The sequence below is a fragment of the Ammodytes marinus genome (genome assembly GCF_949987685.1).
Source record: "Ammodytes marinus genome assembly, contig: scaffold_240, whole genome shotgun sequence".
NCBI classification, from domain to species: Eukaryota; Metazoa; Chordata; class Actinopteri; order Uranoscopiformes; family Ammodytidae; genus Ammodytes; species Ammodytes marinus.
The window spans coordinates 35,402-55,000 of NW_027648216.1; the positions used below are offsets into that span (position 1 = coordinate 35,402).

Here is a 19,599-nt window from a genome sequence, read left to right on the forward strand (position 1 = left end):
TTTGGGGAGTGAGTGGTTTGCTTCATCATCAAAATTCTGATGTTGGTTTATAAAGCACTAAATGGTTTAGGGCCAAAATACATTACTGATATGCTGATAAGTTATGAACCGTCCAGAGCCCTTAGGTCGTCTGGGACAGGTCTACTTACAGTCCCTAGAGTTAGGACTAAACGAGGAGAAGCAGCTTTTAGTTTTTATGCACCAACAATCTGGAACAAACTCCCAGAGAACTTGAGGTCTGCTGCAACTCTCAGTTCTTTTAAATTGAGTCTGAAGACTTTTTTGTTTCCATTTTAACTTGCAATTTTCATTTTATTTGCTATGTTTTTAAATCGAGTTTTAATTTTTTTTTTTTTTTTTTTTTTTTTTTGCTTCTTTTATTCGCTTTTCAATGTTTTATAATGTGTTTTATGTATTCTAATCTTGCCCCTGTAAAGCACTTTGAGTGGCCTTGTGTCTGAATTGTGCTATATAAATAAACTTGCCTTGCCTAAACTTGCCTTGCCTTCACAGCGGAGCACACGTTTAAAAGAACCGCACGATCATGTCCAATATATCCAATATCGTGATTGTGATAATAATGTGATTAATTGTGCAGCCCTATGTCAGAGGTCAGTGGAGGATGGGCAGACTGGTTCGAGATGATAGAAAGGCAACAGTAACTCAAATAACCACTCGTTACAACCAGGGTATGCAGAATACCATCTCTGAACGCAAAACATGACCAACCTTGAAGCAGATGGGCTACAGCAGCAGAAGACCCCACCAGATGCCACTCCTGTCAGCTAGAAACAGGAAACTGAGGCTACAATTCTCACAGGCTCACCAAATGTGGACAATAGAAGATTGGAAAGTCTTGCCTGGTCTGATGAGAGAACAAGCACTTTAAGATCAGATTTGATTTGATCTGATTGGCTGACTCTTTCTCTCTCTCTCCCCCCCCCCCCCCCCCCCTCCGAGTTTCACTGAGGAAAGCTGCTACTGACCAGGTTGGAGGTTAACCAGGAAATATCTTTGCTTTGATACTAACTGTGTTTAGTGACATTCTGCTGAAATGGACTGACTCCAGCCCTCTACTCACAACTTTAGAGTCTCCAGTCTGTAGTGTGGACTTTTCCTTAGATCAGACAGAGGCTTCACTGCTGAATCTTGCAGGTTGTTAATACTCAGCTCCAGCTCTCTGAGATGGGAAGGGTTGGACTTCAGAGATCAGGCCAGAGAAACACAGCTGATCTTTTGTATCTGCAAAAAATGGAGAGCTTTAAGAGTGACTGAACATCTGCCTAGAAGTAGACTTCCTTCAAAAATATCCAGAAGAGCCGCAAGAAAAGTGATTTTTCAGTTAAAAGCCAACCCAAACATTACATCTAGTGATTTGCAGACCTCTCTTGCAGCATCTGGGACAGCATCTCCATGTGTAGATGATTTGCCTCATGGTGGACCGATGGAGGTTAAACTTTTTTTTAAATTAATTTATAGCTGTCCCCAGACAAATGTGCAGCATCACAACTCTAGTCCTGAGATCCTCTGAGATTGTTTTCCCTTTTGGCATGTCTGACCTGTATGGGTTCACTTTGGTGAGCCTAAACTGACCTGGGGCCGGTTTCCCGATAACGTCATCTCTTAGCGAGCTACGAAGACTCCTACGTTATGACTTACCAAAGTTGTTTACCTCTGTAGTCGTGGTTCCCGAACGGTCTCTTAGGAGAAACACTCCATACGTCGTACGTACACTGCTGAAATCGATTGCTCAGAGTTCGATTATCCATTTCCTGCTTATTTCATGCGAAGCTGCATGACAAGTCTTTGTGAATAAAAGATTACTAGAAATCCTTCTAAGCGGAAACATTTATTTAACACCTCTTGCTTTATAATCTAAGTATCTTTAAGAACAATAATCACGTTTCGTGGTGAGTCAGTAAGGAAACTGAAAGTAGATATAATATCGCCAATAGCCTATATCAATAAAAACAGACGGCCCAAACAGTGTCCAAATGAGCTAAAATCCTAATTACAATAAACAGTAACATGGCACACTTATTTTAAGATAAGCTTCAATTGATTATTCATTAATTTTTTCACACGTTTACATGTTTTGAGGCGGAGAATCCGACGCACTCTGCCGGCTCAGCTGACAGCTCCGCAGTGTGTGGAACACAGTGCGATGGTTCTAGTGTTAACCTTGGTCGAACGTATTACCATAGCCTATAGGCCTACTGATTTAAAAAAGGTAGCCTAGGCTATAGAAAAATATAGAAACAGCGGAGGAGATTAAGATTGTTTCCAGCAATTATTTTCTTCATGAATGACTTGTGGCAGTTCCATGCGCAACAGGGATGTCACTCGTGTCCGTTTTATGCATGGTGCTTACGGAAGAATATGTGGGGGTCTGTAGTAGCCTATCTCTGGTGATGCCACAGCGATCGCAGGGACTCTCACTTGTGTCATTAGGGCCCGAGCACCGACCGGTGCGAAGCCCTATTGAAATGCAAAGGATTCTTATTATTAATATTCCGACTCGTTTTTGGCACTTTTCACCCCCTTCCCGTCATGCATAACTTGAAATGTGTTGGTGTACCCATCAGACCTGCAAAAAATTGCAACTTATCGTTGGTTTCCAAAAAAAAAAGTTTTTCAGGAAATGCATGCTCAAAAATTGGCCTAGAAGGCTGGAATTTTAGGACAACATGTAATGGCCCAAGGCGCACATAAATGCAATTTTATGTCCTGGGCCAAAATCAACAGGAAGTCGGCCATTTTGGATTTAGGGCCTAAAATCGCAATAATACAAAATTTCACATATCGACAAACTTTCCCTAGAGTTTTTACGCTAGGAACATGGAACCATTGCTCAAATACTCAAAACCCTTGCCCGATGTTAAATTGCGAAAAGATTTCAAAATTCTCCCAGTACCAGGGAGCTATTGGGGGTCAAAGTTGACATAAACATCACAAAATACGGACCTCATGAAACTTGAATTCATCATAACTCAGGCTGTTATACCTAGCTGCACCAAATTTAAACCCCAAATGTATCTTTGCAGGCCCCACAAAAAAGCCTCTTGAAGCCCCGCCCCAAAATCAACAGGAAGTCTTTTAATTTGAAATATGTGAATTACTGGCTCTCAAATCATCAAAATGTTCAAAAATTAATAACTCCTAGCAGGAACATATTTAGAGAAACGAAAACTCTAGGTACATTCATCTATCATGGAATATACACCACAAATGTTTTTGTTTGATTCCGAATAACTATGAAGAGATGGGAGCCGATATTCGCCAAAATGGCGCCAAAAGTCAGAACTCCACATTACTCTGCAGGATTGCAGAGCAAAGTGGACTCATAACAACTTTTTGTGCAAAAAAAAATATGATAGGGTACGTCCTCCGACATGGAAGATGATATACCCGAAAGCTTGTTTTATCCGGAACTACCGTCTTGCAGCAGCGGCTCCTGATTCGCCAAAAAACATCAAAAACGGACGTCATGAACCCTTTGATTGATCATAACTCAGGCTGTGTTACACTTAGATGCACCAAATTTTAGAGAGCAATGTACAATCCCAGGACAAACAAAAAAGCCTCTTGACGCCCCGCCCCAAAATCAATAGGAAGGTCTTCTATTTTGACGTATTCGCCAAAAAAAACAGGAAGTTGGCCTAAGTCCACCATACTCTGTATAATCTTCTCCAAATTTCTCATGGTCAATGAGACCCAAGGCCTGAGGAAGCCTGCACGCTAATATTCATACAAAGTGAGAGCGCCACTTATCAAAACGCCTTCGCCGTAGCTTGGCGTCTTCGCCAGTAAACAGGAAGTAGCTGTAACTCCACTATACTCAGTCTGATCTTCTCAACATTTGATATGCTTAATGAGACCCAAGGCCTGAGTAAGCCCACACAATAATATTAAGAAAAAGTGAGAGCGCCAACTGCTGGGTCAAGTACATATTGCATGATAGTTATTTACCTTCAAGTCCTACACACTTGATCAAATCAACCTCAAAGCAGCTCAGGGAGGTCCAGAGACAACGATGACACGGGAAGCCGGTTCTCTCGGCTCCGTGGCCTTCGTAGTTTCTCGGCGTCATCGCCACGAAGCAGGAAGTCGCTCTGCGCTGTCCCACGCGCTCCAAACTTCATCCGCCTGGTAAGAGCCCAGGCCTGAGGTCGCCCTCGCATCCGTATCAAGCGCATTGCGGCAACTTCCACGCTTCCGGCGACAGGTATTGCTGTGCCGCGCGCTCCGAAGAGGAGGAGGAGACCGCGGTGCGCTCTCTCGCGCGGTCGCCCGGAGCGCCGAGGCCGGCCGGGACGGCGAGCAGCACGGAGGTGCGAGGGCCCGGTCATCACTGCTCGCAGTTTTAATTAAACTTATAAATCTGACTGTATTTCATATCAAAGGGACACAGCGATGACTGTATTAAATATCAAACTGATAAAAACGATCCGACTGTAGGCTATAGTGTATCACGTATAAAGTATTTTTATATTGACGGACATCGCATCCAATCAGTTAATGCTGATTGTCAAGTCAGTTAGATGACTATGTACTTATAGTTTGAACACTTTGTGAATCAGAGTGAATGGTATTCTGCTAAAATATATAATAGCTTACTTTAAATGTGATATGTACGCTATATACAGTTATCGTTTTTAACAGTTTGTTATTTAATACAGTCATCGCTGTGTCCGTTTGATATGAAATACAGTCAGATTTATTAGTTAAATGACACAAATGAGAGCTGAAACATCCCTATGGTAGAGCTAAGAAGGCTCTGCGGGCGCTCCAGACCAACCTTACCAACGTATGACGTACGAAAGAGATTCGTAGCAAAGAACGTTTCGGGAAACAGGCGAAATGTTAAGTAGGAACTCTACGTAGGGGTTACGAATGACGTAGCGTTAAGAAGGCTCTACGAAGGCTTTGGGAAACCGGCCCCAGGTTGATCTCTGTTTTATCTAGTGCCGCCCAATTTGTTACATAAAGATCTCTCACTACATTGGTCCATTTCATCACTCAATTTGGCCCACCTGATTGTGTTTACCTGCTCGATTTAAGGAACTGCAGCTCAGGGTTCACTTACTTTAGCACATACAAAAGTTGGCAAATCATTTGTTTTATTTTAATCTTTTGGCTAACAATTGATATCCGAAAAAACAAATTTCATTGATAAACACACACCTGTTATTTAATATAAAAAATGCTGGTATTGATAAAAATTAATTAATAATGGTTAAACTAAATACAATTACAAAAGGCTCAAGAGATTCACATATTTACTTTCTTTTGTGACAGCAGATTAAACTTTGTACAAGATAAATGTAAATATGAACAAAGAAAATGAATAACTACTGATGTAAGTTATGTTTGTACATAAATTAGGTTTAATTGTTGATTTATAAGATCTACAATAGTAACAGAGTCAGTGAACTGACCTCATAGTCTCCAGTAAACCACACAGCAGCTCCACTCCTGAATCCTGCAGCTTGTTTCCTCCCAGCTCCAGCTCTCTGAGATGGGAGGGTTTGGACTTCAGAGCTGAGGTCAGAGAAGCACAGCTGGTCGCTGACAAACTGCAGAACCTCAAGCTGAATAAAGAATACATTATTTAAGTTTCTGCTGCTCTCAGTGCTTTGCAGCACTTCAGTCCACTGTATGGTTCTGACGGAGGCTGTTAAACATACTCCCATGCACCGCTCATTAAGTTCTCATCTGAACATACAGTCATATGAAAAAGTTTGGGAACCCCTCTTAATTTTGTGGATTTTTGTTCATCATTAGCTGGGATTTCAGAGAAGCAAATTCCTTTTCATATATGACATACCTTAGGGAAAGAGAAGTATTTCAGCAGTGTGATTTTGTTTATTGGAATAATAGAAAATATGCAATAGGCATCATAACAAAAGTTGACTGGTGCATAAATTTGGGCACCCCAAAAGAAAAATGACATCAGTACTTAGTTGAGCCTCTGTTTGCAAAAGTAACAGCCTCTAGACGCCTCTGGTAGCCTGTGATGAGTGTCTGGATCGTGGATGGAGGTATTTTTGAAATATTTTCCATACAAAAGCGCTCCAGTTTAGTTAAATGTGATGGCTGCCTAGCATGGAAAGCCCGCTTCAAATCATCCCATAGATTTTCGATGATATTCAAGTCATTGGACTGCAAAGGCCATATCAGAACATTGTACTTTTCCCTCTGCAGGAATTTGAACTGTGTTAAGGGTCATTGTCTTGTTATGGAATATCCAATCCCTGCACAACTTGAACATTATCCTGAATAATCTGTTGATACTGGGTTGGATTCATCCCACCTTCGACTTTAACAAGGGCCCCAGTCCCTGAAGTAGCCACACAGCCCCACAGCATTATGGAACCTCCACCAAATTTGACAGTAGGTAGGAGGTGTTTTTCTTGGAATGCAGTGTTCTTCTTTCGCCATGCAAAGCACTTTTTATAATGATCAAATAACAATTTTTTTTTTCCAACATGAATCTGGCTTGTCTAAATGAGCTTTTACATACTCCATGCGACTGTATCTGTGGCGTGGGCGCAGAAAGGGCTTCCTTCTCAGCACCCGGCCATACAGATGTTTTGGTGCAAATTGCGCTGAATTGTTGAACGATGTACAGATACACCATCTGCAGCCAGATGTTCTTGTAGGTCTTTGGAGGTGATCTTTGGGTTGTGTGCAACCATTCTCACAATCCTCCACCTATGCCACTCCTGTACTTTTCTTGGTCTTCCAGACCTGGGTGTAACTGCCACTGTGCCTGTGTCCTTCCATTTCCTGACAACGTTCCCTACAGTCGAAATTGACGGTTGAAACCTTTGGGAAAGCTTCCTGTAGCCTTCCCCTAAACCATGATTAAGAACTATCTTTGTTTTCAGATGTTTTGGGAGCTGCTTTGATGATCCCATTCTGTCTCACTTCAGCAGAGAGTCAAAGAGAAGTGCAACTTGCATTTAGGCACCTAAAATACCTTTTCTCATGATTAAATATACCTTTCTATGAGGTTCAAGGCTTAACAACATAACCCAACCAATTTTGTGTTTAAATTAATCAGTTTTACATGCTGTTACATGCATTAAAATCATCAAACCACAAGGGTTCCCATATTTTTGCACAGCCAGTTTTTCACATTTTATTTAATTTCATACAACTACATACTGCTTTTCAAAAAATCTTTGTTTGGAAAACATCCCAGTACTTATATGTTCCTGGTAAATGAAAGACATACCACCTTTATCTTTTTTTTTGTGAAAGCAGAGTCAATTATAATGTCGGCTGAGAGGGGTTCCCAAACTTTTTCATATGACTGTATTTCTGTCATTCAATCACTAGCAGCCAACTTATTAAAACATTTTGGGTTATAAGTCAGGCTCTGGCCTATAAACCCAACTCGGGCCTATGAACAAAGAAAATCTATTACTTTATGGGTGTAAGTTATGTTTGTACATAAATTAGGTTTAATTGTTAATATACAAGAGCTACAATAGTAACAGAGTCAGTGAACTGACCCCAGAGTCTCCAGTTTACTGAGTGGACTCTCCAGAAAACCACACAGCAGCTCCACTCCTGAATCCTGCAGCTTGTTCCAGCTCAGATGCAGCTCTCTGAGATGGGAGGGGTTGGACTTCAGAGCTGAGGCCAGAGAAGCACAGCTGATCTCTGACAAACTGCAGTGACTCAAACTGAATAAAGAATAAATTATTTAAGTTTAGAGACTGTGTGCGTATATGTGTGTGAGTATGTGTGTGTGTGTGTGTGTGTGTGTGTGTGTGTTTTAAAGCACAAATCACAACTTAAATATCTTGGTGTCTTACTGACAAAAAAAACTTTCACAATTATACAATGTTACTTATAAAAAGATAAATAAGAAAATATATGATGATCTGGGCAGGTGGAGCTTGCTCCCCCTCGACCTCGGCAGTAAAATTCAGAGAATCAAGATGAATATTCTCCCAAGATTATTATATAGTCTACCCAGGGGATAAAACCCTCTTTTTTTTAAAACAGACATTGGTTGTTGTAAAAAGTTGTTCACCAGAAATGATATCTAGGACCTTCAAGGATCACAACCTGGGTGGACAACCTGGTCAACTACCTGCTGGAAAGCTACAAGGGGCCGAAATAGAAAATCAGAACCATGGTTTAATGCGAGGGTAAAATAAAATAAAAAGTAATTCACATCACAAAATGTTGCCAGTTGATTACTGGCATTAAAACAATGATTCTTTGTATTGAAGTTTTTTGACATACATTTACTTTCTTTTGTGACTGCAGACTAAACTTTGTACACGAGAATTTAAAATATGAACAAAGAAAATGACTCTTTGTAAGTATTATTTATAAAGCTCTGACCGGGAAGTTTCCCCATTATTTAACAGCAATGCTGCAAATTTCAGATGGGCTTTATCAGACACGCTCAACTGACATGCTCATACTTTATGTTCCTCAAGCCTAGTCTGAGCTTGGAAAGACAGCTTCTAACTGCAGTGCCCCTGATTCCTGTTTTGATTAGGCTATATTGTACTTCCACCCATTTAATTGTAATTGCAGCCATTCAACAGCACTGTCTTAATGTTTCTCTCTTCATCAGCTTGTTGTGCATTTGATGTATTTGCATTGTATATTGTGTATGTATTCTTGTTTTTGCTTTGCATTTTTTTGACTTGACATCAATGCAAATGAGGATCACCCCTCAACCGATCTCTCGAGTATAAATAAAGGTTAAATTGAGATAAAATGTTTGTACATAAATTAGGTTAAATTGTTAATATAAAAGATCTACAATAGTAACAGTCAGTGAACTGACCTCAGAGTCTCCAGTCTACAGTGTGGACTCTCCAGAAAACCACACAGCAGCTTCACTCCTGAATCCTGCAGGTTGTTTCCTCCCAGATCCAGCTCTCTGAGATGGGAGGGGTTGGACTTCAGAACTGAGGCCAGAGAAGCACAGCTGATCTCTGACAAACTGCACCAACACAATCTGAATAAAGAATAAATTATTTAAGTTTAGAGACAGTGAGTATGTGTGTTCTGAAGGATATCTTTCAGTATTTGGCCCTCAGTGAAAAAGGTTTGCCATAGAGCATCTGGCCTTGCAAACGGTTAATTATCTAATTTCTTGTGTTACCTTCTTCTTGCTGTTTTTTTAGCTTAAAGGAAACTGTTTAAAGCAGAAGTCCACATTTGAGTGAGAAGTGTCCCTTCCCTCACACAGCTAGACTGTAAGAAAGTATTCATAAGTACAGCTTAAACTAATATGAAGAAGTCAGACCAAATGGATTAAACATCTTTCAAAGTTATAAAATAATACGCACCAAAATCCCTTTTTGAGTTACTATTCCTCCACTGCAGCTCGACAAGAAAACACTGTTAAATACTAAATACTTGTTATGTTTAAAGGTGCAGTGTGTAATATGACATCATCAAGAAAGTTCTACAAAGTTCTAGAATGCAACGCTCCCTGGGTAACCCCAACCCTTTTGAATAATAACAGAAGCTACAGTGGCCTTCAAGGACAAGAACAATTCTACATTTTAAACAATGCACCTGATGACATTCCAACTATGACACTTTCAAGATGGCGGCACTAGGCCTTGGTCCAAAATATGCAGAAATATGGACATATTTTTCTAAGAGAAAAGATAATAAATCAAAAAAAAATTTTCAGCTATTACGCACTAAATTAAATGTACTTATGGATATTATAATTACTTTCTACAAAATCTGCTAGGAAATAAAAACACAAAATTCTACACACTGCAGGTTTAAGTCAGACTGCTCGAGCCATCTCTCTCTCTCTCTCTCTCTCTCTCTCTCTCACTCACTCTCTCTCTCTCTCTCTCTCTCTCTCTCTCTCTCTCTCTCTCTCTCTCTCTCTCTCTCTCTCTGTTTAAACAGAAGCTCACACACTCTACACCCTCTGCATTACTATCATCATCTCCACTGACTGATGGACTACAATGTGAGAAAACTGTCCGTCAAACATTTAATCTCTTTGCTTTTTTTTCTTACAATTGTTTAGCCAATTGTTTTAATTTCTGAACCAATTGACATTTCTTCAGATTTGTGCTCAGGCGAATCCTGAACATCTATGAACCAAAACTTTAAAACATCGGTCAACTGAATAAACACAAAACACTATCTATTCTACAGTCAGTGAACTGACCTCAGGGTCTCCAGTCTGCAGTTTGGACTCTCCAGTCCGGCCCAGAGAAGTTTCACTCCTGAATCCCCCAGGTCCTTGTTGTCACTCATGTCCAGCTCTATCAGATGGGAGGGGTTGGACTTCAGAGCTGAGGCCACAACTTCACAGTGAGTCTCTGAGAGTTCACAGTAAGATAGTCTGTAATGAGTCATGACACATTTATTACAACATGTTATTATGAAAGTGCACAACTGATGACAGAACACATTGACATTTCCTGATTTGATAAACATTTGCTCTTCCGCAGATCTGAACTTTAATAGAAACCAAAACAACATTCAGGCCAAACGAACAAGCTGCAGATTAGCTTAATTGGAGACTAGTTATTCTATTTATTACACGTAAATACAACCAACAATTTCTGTAATAAACATGTTGACCACTATTTTAAGAAGAAGAAAAAAGCTATTATAATGTATAGAACTAATCTACACTGGTGAATAATATTAATCACATCTGGACTTACAGAGCCTTTCTGCAGTTCCTCACAGCTGGAATCAGTCTTTGTCTTCCCTGGATTGATGTTTTATACTTCTTCAGGTCCAACTCATCCAGAACCTCCTCTGACATCTGCAGCACGTAGGCCAGAGCAGAGCAGTGGATCTCAGAGAGTTTCTTCTCTGATCTGTTCTTTGACTTAAGGAACTTTTGGATCTCCTGATGAACTGATTGGTCGTTCATCTCCATCAGACAGTGGAAGATGTTGATGCTTCTGTCAGGGGAGATCTTCTCACTGTTCATCTCCTTCAGGTTGTTGATGGCTCTCTGGATGGTTTCTGGCACTTTACCCAGCAGGTCTCCTAAGAGCCTCTGGATGAGATTAGGCTTCTTTTCTGTTTGACCGAGTAGGCCTCCTAAGAGTCTCTGGTTGGACTCCAGAGAGAGGCCATGAAGGAAGCGGACAAACAGGTCCAGGTGGCCGTTTTTGCTTTCAAGAGATTTATCCATGACTCTCTTCAGGAAGACATCCAGGGACTGATTATTTGTGCCCCAGTCTTCTCCCAGGAAACCCTCCAGTACCTCTGTGTGGTTGGTGGTGAAACAGTGGTAAATGTAGACCGCAGCCAGAAACTCCTGAATGCTCAGATGAACAAAGCTGTAGACTGTTTTCTCAAAGATCACACTTTTTTCTCTTTTGAAGATCTCGGTACAAACTCCTGAGTACACAGAGGCATCTGTGACATCCAGACCACACTGCTCCAGGTCTTCTTGGTAGAACATGATGTTTCCTTTCTGCAGTTTTTCAAACGCCAGCCTCCCCAGCTTCAGAAGAACTTCCCTGTCTGCCTCCGTCATCTCTGGACTGGTACCATGTCCCTCTTCATACTTCTGCTTCTTCCTCTTTGTCTGAACCAGCATGAAGTGTGAGAACATGCCAGTCAGGGTCTTGGGCAGCTCTCCTCTCTGACCTTTAGTCAACATGTGCTCCAGAACTGTAGCAGTGATCCAGCAGAAGACTGGGATTAGACACATGATGTAGAGGCTCCTGGATGTCTTCATGTGTGAGATGATGCTGCTGGACAGCTCTTCATCACTGACTCTCCTCTTGAAGCACTCCTCCTTCTGTGGGTCAGTGAAGCCTCGTACTTCTGTCACCCTGTCAACACATGTAGGAGGGATCTGATTGGCTGCTGCAGGTCGGGAAGTTATCCAGATGAGAGCCGAGGGAAGCAGATTCCCCTGGATGAGGTTTGTCAGCAGCACGTTGACTGATGACTTCTGTGTGACATCAGACACAACCTTATTGTTATGGAAATCTAGTGAAAGTCTGCTTTCATCCAGACCATCAAAGATGAACAAAACTTTACAGAGAGTGAGCTGCTCTGCTGTGACCTTCTGTAATTTTGTATGGAAAACATGGAGCAGATTGAGAAGACTGTACTGCTTATCTCTGATCAAGTTCAGCTCCCTGAACGAAAGCGGAATCAGCAGACTGACATCTTGGTTTTCCAAGCCCTCTGCCCAGTCCAGAGTGAACTTCTGCACTGAGAAGGTTTTACCAACGCCAGCTACACCATTTGTAAGGACGACTCTGATGTGTCCCTGTTGGTCGGGTAAGGCTTTAAAGATGTCGTGGCACCTGATTGGAGTGTTATGGAGGGTGTTCTTCTTGGAAGCGGTCTCAAGCTGCCTGACCTCATGTTGGGTATTAACCTCTTCACTCTGTCCCTCTGTGATGTAGAGCTCAGTGTAGATCCTGTTGAGGAGAGTTCCACTTCCTGCTTGATCAGTTCCTTCAGTCACATGTTCACATCTCCTCTTCAGACTGATCTTATGTTCATCTAGAACCTCCTGCAGACCACCACTCACTAAGGAAGAGACAGAACAAAGAAAATATTACAGTATGGTGATTATGTTCATGGCCAATATGAAAATATCAGAATTAGGGACGTGAACAGTATGTCGACTCAACAACCGATTTTAAGATTCAAACTCAAGTCAACTTCAAAAATAGAAATTGGAAAAATTGTGGGGTTTCCCCTTTTGTTATTTTTTACCATTTGCCTAAATGGTTTAAAATTCCAACCATTAACTTTAAATTCTGACTATATATGCCATAATGTTGACTGGGCCAAAAACTTTGCTTTTGCCTCTCCGCACATGGCCCAAAATGGCTGCCTCCTCCATGTTGGATTCAAACCATATTATTTCAGACATGATGACATCAGCTGACAGGTCTTCAGTCTTACTTTGTGCAGTGCTGGTCTGACTGGCTGTCTGCAGTCCAGGTCTGGTTGTTGATCTTTGTCCACATTCAGGAGTCATCTTCCTATGGAGACATTTCTTTATTAATAAATGATTTGTTGATGTTGAAACAAATATCCAGATTTGTCCACAGATAGTCTCAGAGAACAGTAATAATGAAAATAATGAATAGTTTTTTTTATGGCGCCTTTTTGGAGGTCACTCAAAGTGTTGTTGCTTTTCTGTTCACCGGAGCGCCCCATGATCGACAAAATTCTTAACGACGAAGGATCAATCATTGATCAATCATGGCCACCCCTACTATCCATGCTTAAATGAAGCAGGATTATAACTTAATTTTGCACTTTTTGTTTTTTTAAATATTTGAAGATTTAACATAAAATAGCCTTTGTGGACACAGGCTATTTTGTAATTCACTGTTGATTATTAAAATAAAATGACAAAGGTAATTGAAAGCAAAGTCATATTTTTCTTGTTATCTTTGCCTTTTTTTAGTTTGTTTTGTTGCACTTTAAATGATCCGATCTGTCACTCAAAACCCTTGACACAATCCGACCCGTGAGTTATGAGATCCGTTGCACCCCTACCGATGTATGAACTACACAGCAGACTGGAGTCTGTCACAGTGTGAAACAGAGTAAAGGCTGACTCATATGCAGGCTCCCTCTCACTTCCTATTCCTCTGATCAAATGGTTGACCACAGAATGTTTTGTCTCTTTTGGAGTTTTTATGTGGTTGCCTTGGTATCAGTTCACTTACTGTGTGTCTGAGGGTCCAGGTTCATTACTGAAGGTTAGAGGAAAATCTTTGGACCGGTCACTCTTCATAGACAGACAGCTGGAGACTCCAGACTCTGATCCATCCTCCTCTTCCTCCATTTTTACACTCATCTTCTGGACTTCAGTCAGTCTAAACTTCGATTTATACAAACCCAAGCACAGGAGTCCGCCTGTCTACAGGGAAGCAAAACAAAACACTACTAAAAGACCGGTTTCAACACCTGTGTCATTTATCAACACTGTGGAAACCACCTCTCTGTTAAGGTCATCTGACCTGTCTTAATTTGGCCACGTTAGAAAACAGTTAAAACTGACTGTAAGCTCGGAGCATGTTTGTTCATGACTCACATGCCGGACTTAGAGAACAAATCGTAGCACCATAGTTTTTACTCTCTCACCACACACACAAATGTTTAATCAACACAGATTATGATCCAGAAAGAGCAGAAAGAAGAGAAACCAGTTTGTTCATGAGTCGCAAGCAAGCCTGAAAGGGAAGTAACACAATCCTCTCTCACACGCACCAAACCACACCCACACACACACACACGCACGCACGCACGCACCAAACCACACACACGCACGCACGCACACACGCACACAAACACACACGCACACCTTGTTTTCTTGGCTCAGGTTTATTACTATTCAGACAATAAGAACTTTGTGTCCACAGGTTAATCAAACTGTTGAGTTCATTTTTACTTTCATCTGCAGTTTACAGGAGAAAAAGACTCAGAGATTGTGACAGTAAAATAATATTAATGTCGTATTAACACTCACCCTGCCTCGGCCTTAGTTTCCCTCCGTCTGCTCTGACGACTCAAAATGGAATCTGAACGGACCATATAGAACGGACTTACTTTCACTTTAATCGTTCCTTTCCTCCACTGTTGCTCCTCGGCAAGACGTGGATGGCTGGCACAGCCTGACAGCCAATGAAATTGCAGCATCGACCCCTGCTGACTATGGTCCTTAATCCCTCAAAGTTTTCCCTTAAGTAGTTAAGATAAATATCTGGAGCCGGTTCAAACCCCGGAACGGACAAAGGTAAAGAGATGGTTTTGAAACAAGAAATGTTAATCTCACTTTGATGGTCTTCTTCTATTATGAATATCATTATATTTAAGTTACAGACAGACAGAGAGGTGTGTGCTAATGTTTTCTACACCTTAAATTGGTAATAAATTCAGGAGCTTAGAAGAATTAACTCAAATGCAGTGTGGAAAAAAAATACTAAAGCATTATGTCAAGTCCTTGACATATTTATTATGGCTATTAACCAATTATATTACATACCTTTCATACTAAGTGTATACAACATATTTAAAATGCAGCTACTTTTTCCATTCAATACATTCAATGATCACAAAATGTATTCACTTATTAAAATTACATAAGGACAGGGTTAAATCTTAATCATGTATTATTAACAATCTCCACAGCATCACAACTTAATATTCAAGAAACATAGTATAAATATCAGACAGATTTTTATTTTATTTACAATATTTAAAAATGTACATTTTCCTGGCTCACATTTGAGGAAATAAAACTGCAACAGTATTATTGTTGCATTCACGTTGAACTGGGAAGACGTGAGTGGAATTAATTAGATTTTTTTTTTCAGTTTACAGAAACTAGTGCAGTGCCCGTAGGAAGCAGGTCTGCTGTGTGTGACCCTCTCGTCACTCATTTCAAGCTTTGGTTGCAGCAGCGACCAAAGCTGATCAAATCAGAGGGAAGCGGGGTTTAGCCTGCCCAAAGGTGCCCTGCATGAGTGTTCTGATCGCTCCCTCCTGGTGCTGCTACTCATAGAGTAGGCAGTCAGTCAGGTAGTGTGAAGAGACAGAGATCCCGTTCCAGCCATCTGAATCTCCATACTCGCCAAAGGGAGCTGGATTTGTGCCCTGTCGAATGAACTGTGTTATTGTTCTTTGGCCAAACTTCCCTGCTTCACCATCGATGATAGTTTGGCAACTGAGGAGATAAGCCAGGTTAGCGTGTTCATACTTCAGGTGCATCATCTCCATGACCTGCTTAGCCATGTCAGAGGGAGAGTTGCCCATCCGTCATTACTGACTTACAAATAGCCTTTTGAATGTGAGTACTGCTGGCAACAGGTTTGCAAACCTCTGGGGAAGTTTTTCCAGCCAGATCGGGTCGTCAGCGTACCACCTTTTCCGGCAAACTTTGCAGCACAGCCTGGATGACAGCAGGTAATACTGTCCGGTTAGTCCGATGATAACTCGAGGTCTGCCAACACCTGCAGAGGCAACTTGAGCCTGAGCGCAACCATCTATGCAAGGCAGGGTGTAATTGTTCCTCAGCCTAACCATTATGTTATCATTCTCTGGCTTCCATATAAAAAAGGGGTGAAGTTGAAAGTACTTGGGGGATGGAAGCTCAGAGATGCTATCGATTAACTCAGGCTGAGGAGGGGAACGCCACAATGACAGCATCTTCATGGGGTTGCGCACAGGGATGCAGCCTGGCCAGAGACCCAGGGATTCCAGCTCACTCTTCATCCAGATCCTCTGCTGCTGTGAGCACTGACTGATGTCATGGTCATAGGAAGGAAGTGGAGCAGAGGCACGGCTGGGGACAGGTGATGGCTGACCTAGTCAGACAAGAATAAAAACACAGGAAATCATCAAGATTTTGTATGTGACTTGCTGAATCAGTAACTTTTTTTTATTCACTTCTTAAAATACATTTAACATATTTGGTATTTGCTCCTGTTTCTTATTTCAAGTCACTTTGTAAACCATTGTTTTTAAAGTTGCTATACAAATAAAGCTATTATTATTGTTCATACACACATAAATACTTACTTTGAGCTATTGGTGCACTTAGTGGCAGAGGAGGTTGTGTGGGTGCCGCAGACGCCTCAGGAGAACTCTGATGTTCTATATAGAATAGTAAACATTTCATTATTTTTAACAGGAAGATAAAGAAAAAAATATAAAAAGGTACTTTACAACATTTATGAAGGACACTACATAAATATTTTTCAAAATTGAATACAGGTTAAATAACACACCTGGAACGGTGACGGCCGTCTTCGATGGCAGGGGAGCTTCTGTTTCTGGCATTAAAAACATCAGCTCCTGGGGAAGAAGGACAGGTTTCTTCACAGCTGGCAGAGCTGGGGCTGCAGGGAGGGAAGGGAAAATAGTGATATATATATATATATATATATATATATATATATATATATAGGGGAGAACGGGGTAATCTGAGCCACTTTTTACATTTGCTCCCCTCTAAGCGAGCTAAAATGATTCATCACTCAAATGTACAGATTTCCCATTAATTCAGGATGTTTCCTAGGAATTGGAATTAGCAGAATTTTTTCAAGACAAAGGGCAGTGAAAATATGATTGTTTTAAAAAAAGTTGTCATGTGGCTCACTTTACCCTAGCTATGGGGTAAACTGAGACAGACCAGAAAAATCAAGGGGGTAAAGTGAACCACTTACTTTTTCCACTCTGAAACTACCATAACAACACATATTGTAACAGTTAGAATCCTGAAAGCTAGCCACACATTCCAGAACTAATGTCAGACTAGTAAAATAATGATGGGGTTTGGTCAATTAAGCAAAGCAAATGTTCTAAACACTTGAAAGTAACTCTGAACAAAATCAAATACAACACATTATAATTCAAAAGGTTTTAATAAGATTCAAATGAAAGATAGAACCAGTTAGATTAGAACACAGTCTGGGGGTCAGAACACAGGACCCTTAGAGCCAGCTTGTGTCTGGGGGTCAAAGCATAGGAAAATCAGAACCAGCGAGAACAGCCTGGGACTCAGAACTCAGGAGAAGACCCAACTGGATTATAACATCAGCCTGTCATACTCTACAACTAGGCCTACTCTACATTCCAGCCCTGAAGGTTACAGGGAAAGATGAGAAGGTGCTCTTTCCGTGTGGTTGCCCCAGGTCGTCTTCCTGGTGTATTTCCTTGGCATAATGGCTTTTCTACAATGTGTATGACATTAAAATAAAACATATGTCATGTAATATTACATTAAAATATGTTTAAGACTAAACTTAATTTGTGCCTCATGGTGGGGGAAAGTGAGACAGTGGCTCACTTTCCCCCACCACCACAATTTGAGAAAAAACTACCTCTCTTAGAATTTCAGGCTAATCTTTAGCTAATATCATCACATGGTTTTTATATGTTGGTAGTTCATCAACACGTATGATAGAATTTTTTCTACGAAAATACATTTGCTTTGGCACAACAGTTGATTAAGTTGACAGCAAGAAAATTTACTTTTACATGCAAAATACCTATTTTGGTGAAAAAAAACATGCTTACCACAGCACCATGAGGTCCTCTCTTTCAGGGCCATGGGGAAATGAGAGGGGCTTGAAAACATATATCTCACATGACCACAAATGTTTTCCGTTGCCTAGATACAGGGGGTGGCTCACATTACCCGATGCCTCAGATTCCCCCGTTCTCCCCTATATATATATATATATAAATATATATATATAAATATATATAAATATAAATAAATCAGGCATCATTAAAAACATTAAGAATATAATATGATGGGGGCCCAACCCTGTAAGAGTAGTCCTAACTAGTCATACATGTTGGTACTGTCACTCTTTGCCCTCAGTGTTATTGGCAGGGGAACAAATTACCCTGCGTTCCAAATCACATACTTTTTTTTTTTACTATTCTACATACTAAAGCTGCAAAATGCAATTGGATGTATCAGGGCATCCGGGTATTTTTGGCATACTTTATTTGACATGCATTTATTGGGACGTCCTTAATCTTTCTCTGACATACTAAATAGTGTGGAAGTTTGGGGACTGGAACGCAGGGATAATGTTTACATCTATTCTTCCTGCACTCTGGAACCCAACTGGTTCTCCCCATTAAACTAAATATTAAAGGTGAACTAAGTGATTTATTTATGGTAATATAAGTGTTAAATCGCTCTTTATTCATACAGTGATCACTTACATAATGTGCACGTTTCATAAAGCCGATCTCTCAGTCAGCTGCTTTGCATGTAATCGGCAAATAAACTTATTGTGGTATCCCGAAATTTTTATCCAATCAGAAGAGAGAACGCTACAAACCGACACTCGTCTCACTCATATATAGTATATACACTCCATGGTCTCACTGCCGGTGCACGCCAGAGCAACAGATGGGTGATAATTTGTGTCCAACATTTTAACAGAACAGATTTTGAGTACAGACTTTATTTAATTTTATAAATCACAAGTACAGGTCTTAAAAATGTGCTTTTAAGAAGAAAAACTCATAAAACAAACTTGACAACTAACATTTTTCGTCATAACATCGCTAAATTCATCAATTAATAATTCATAACATTTATTTGAACTCAGTGACATATTGAGGTAGGAACCCCATTTACAATATCGACCAGTGAGAATAAAAAATGTCAAAAAATCACAGACACCTTTGACACAAATTAGAACATAGGAATACTTCACCCATACGGAACCGGCGTTCTATCATTATCAATTCGCTAATATAATGAATGAGGTTTTTTCTTCCCTCAGTCTTCCCTTGGCCCAGCTGTTCTGTCATAATAATCTTTATTAAGGACTCAGATGGTCCACTCACATCCAACATACACACACACACATAGAACACATTAAAATACATTACTCAATAAAATACTGTACTAAAATAGGTGCAAGCTATCATGCCAATGCTTTGGAAGCCTGGATGTGAACCTATAGCCCGTCATAGGGTTGGTTAAGGCTATAATGATGCTATTTTCTGACAAATCCAATCGACACGTGAAACTGAACATCAACTTTCACAACAGTGCCTGACATGTAGGTACATTAGAGGACACAAATAACTGGCTAGCACTGTGCCACCTAG

General features: G+C 40.6%; 1 protein-coding gene across 1 annotated transcript; it reads right to left on the bottom strand.

Annotated features, from left to right (window-relative positions):
* Nucleotides 1-1,002: 1,002 nt before the first annotated feature.
* LOC307270911 (protein NLRC3-like) lies at nt 1,003-14,517 on the bottom strand. The gene is made up of 9 exons (XM_080054794.1): nt 14,486-14,517; nt 13,683-13,876; nt 12,907-12,986; nt 10,683-12,525; nt 10,178-10,354; nt 8,819-8,992; nt 7,521-7,694; nt 5,439-5,591; nt 1,003-1,242 (listed from the first exon to the last, which is right to left on the bottom strand). Exons 2-9 carry the CDS (start codon nt 13,811-13,813, stop codon nt 1,203-1,205), a joined length of 2,772 nt encoding a protein of 923 aa, XP_079910920.1. The 5' UTR covers nt 13,814-13,876; nt 14,486-14,517; the 3' UTR covers nt 1,003-1,202.
* Between the last annotated feature and the right edge of the window lie 5,082 nt (nt 14,518-19,599).

Bases quoted from the DNA above. Each gene is read 5' to 3' on its own strand.
- LOC307270911 (XM_080054794.1), bottom strand. From the start codon at position 13,813: ATGAGTGTAAAAATGGAGGAAGAGGAGGATGGATCAGAGTCTGGAGTC. The intron at 10,355-10,682 runs GTAAGTCCAGAT...GACTCATTACAG, and splicing joins AGGAACTGCAGAAAGGCTCT to ACTATCTTACTGTGAACTCT. The intron at 5,592-7,520 runs GTCAGTTCACTG...TTCTTTATTCAG, and splicing joins AGTAAACTGGAGACTCTGGG to CTTGAGGTTCTGCAGTTTGT.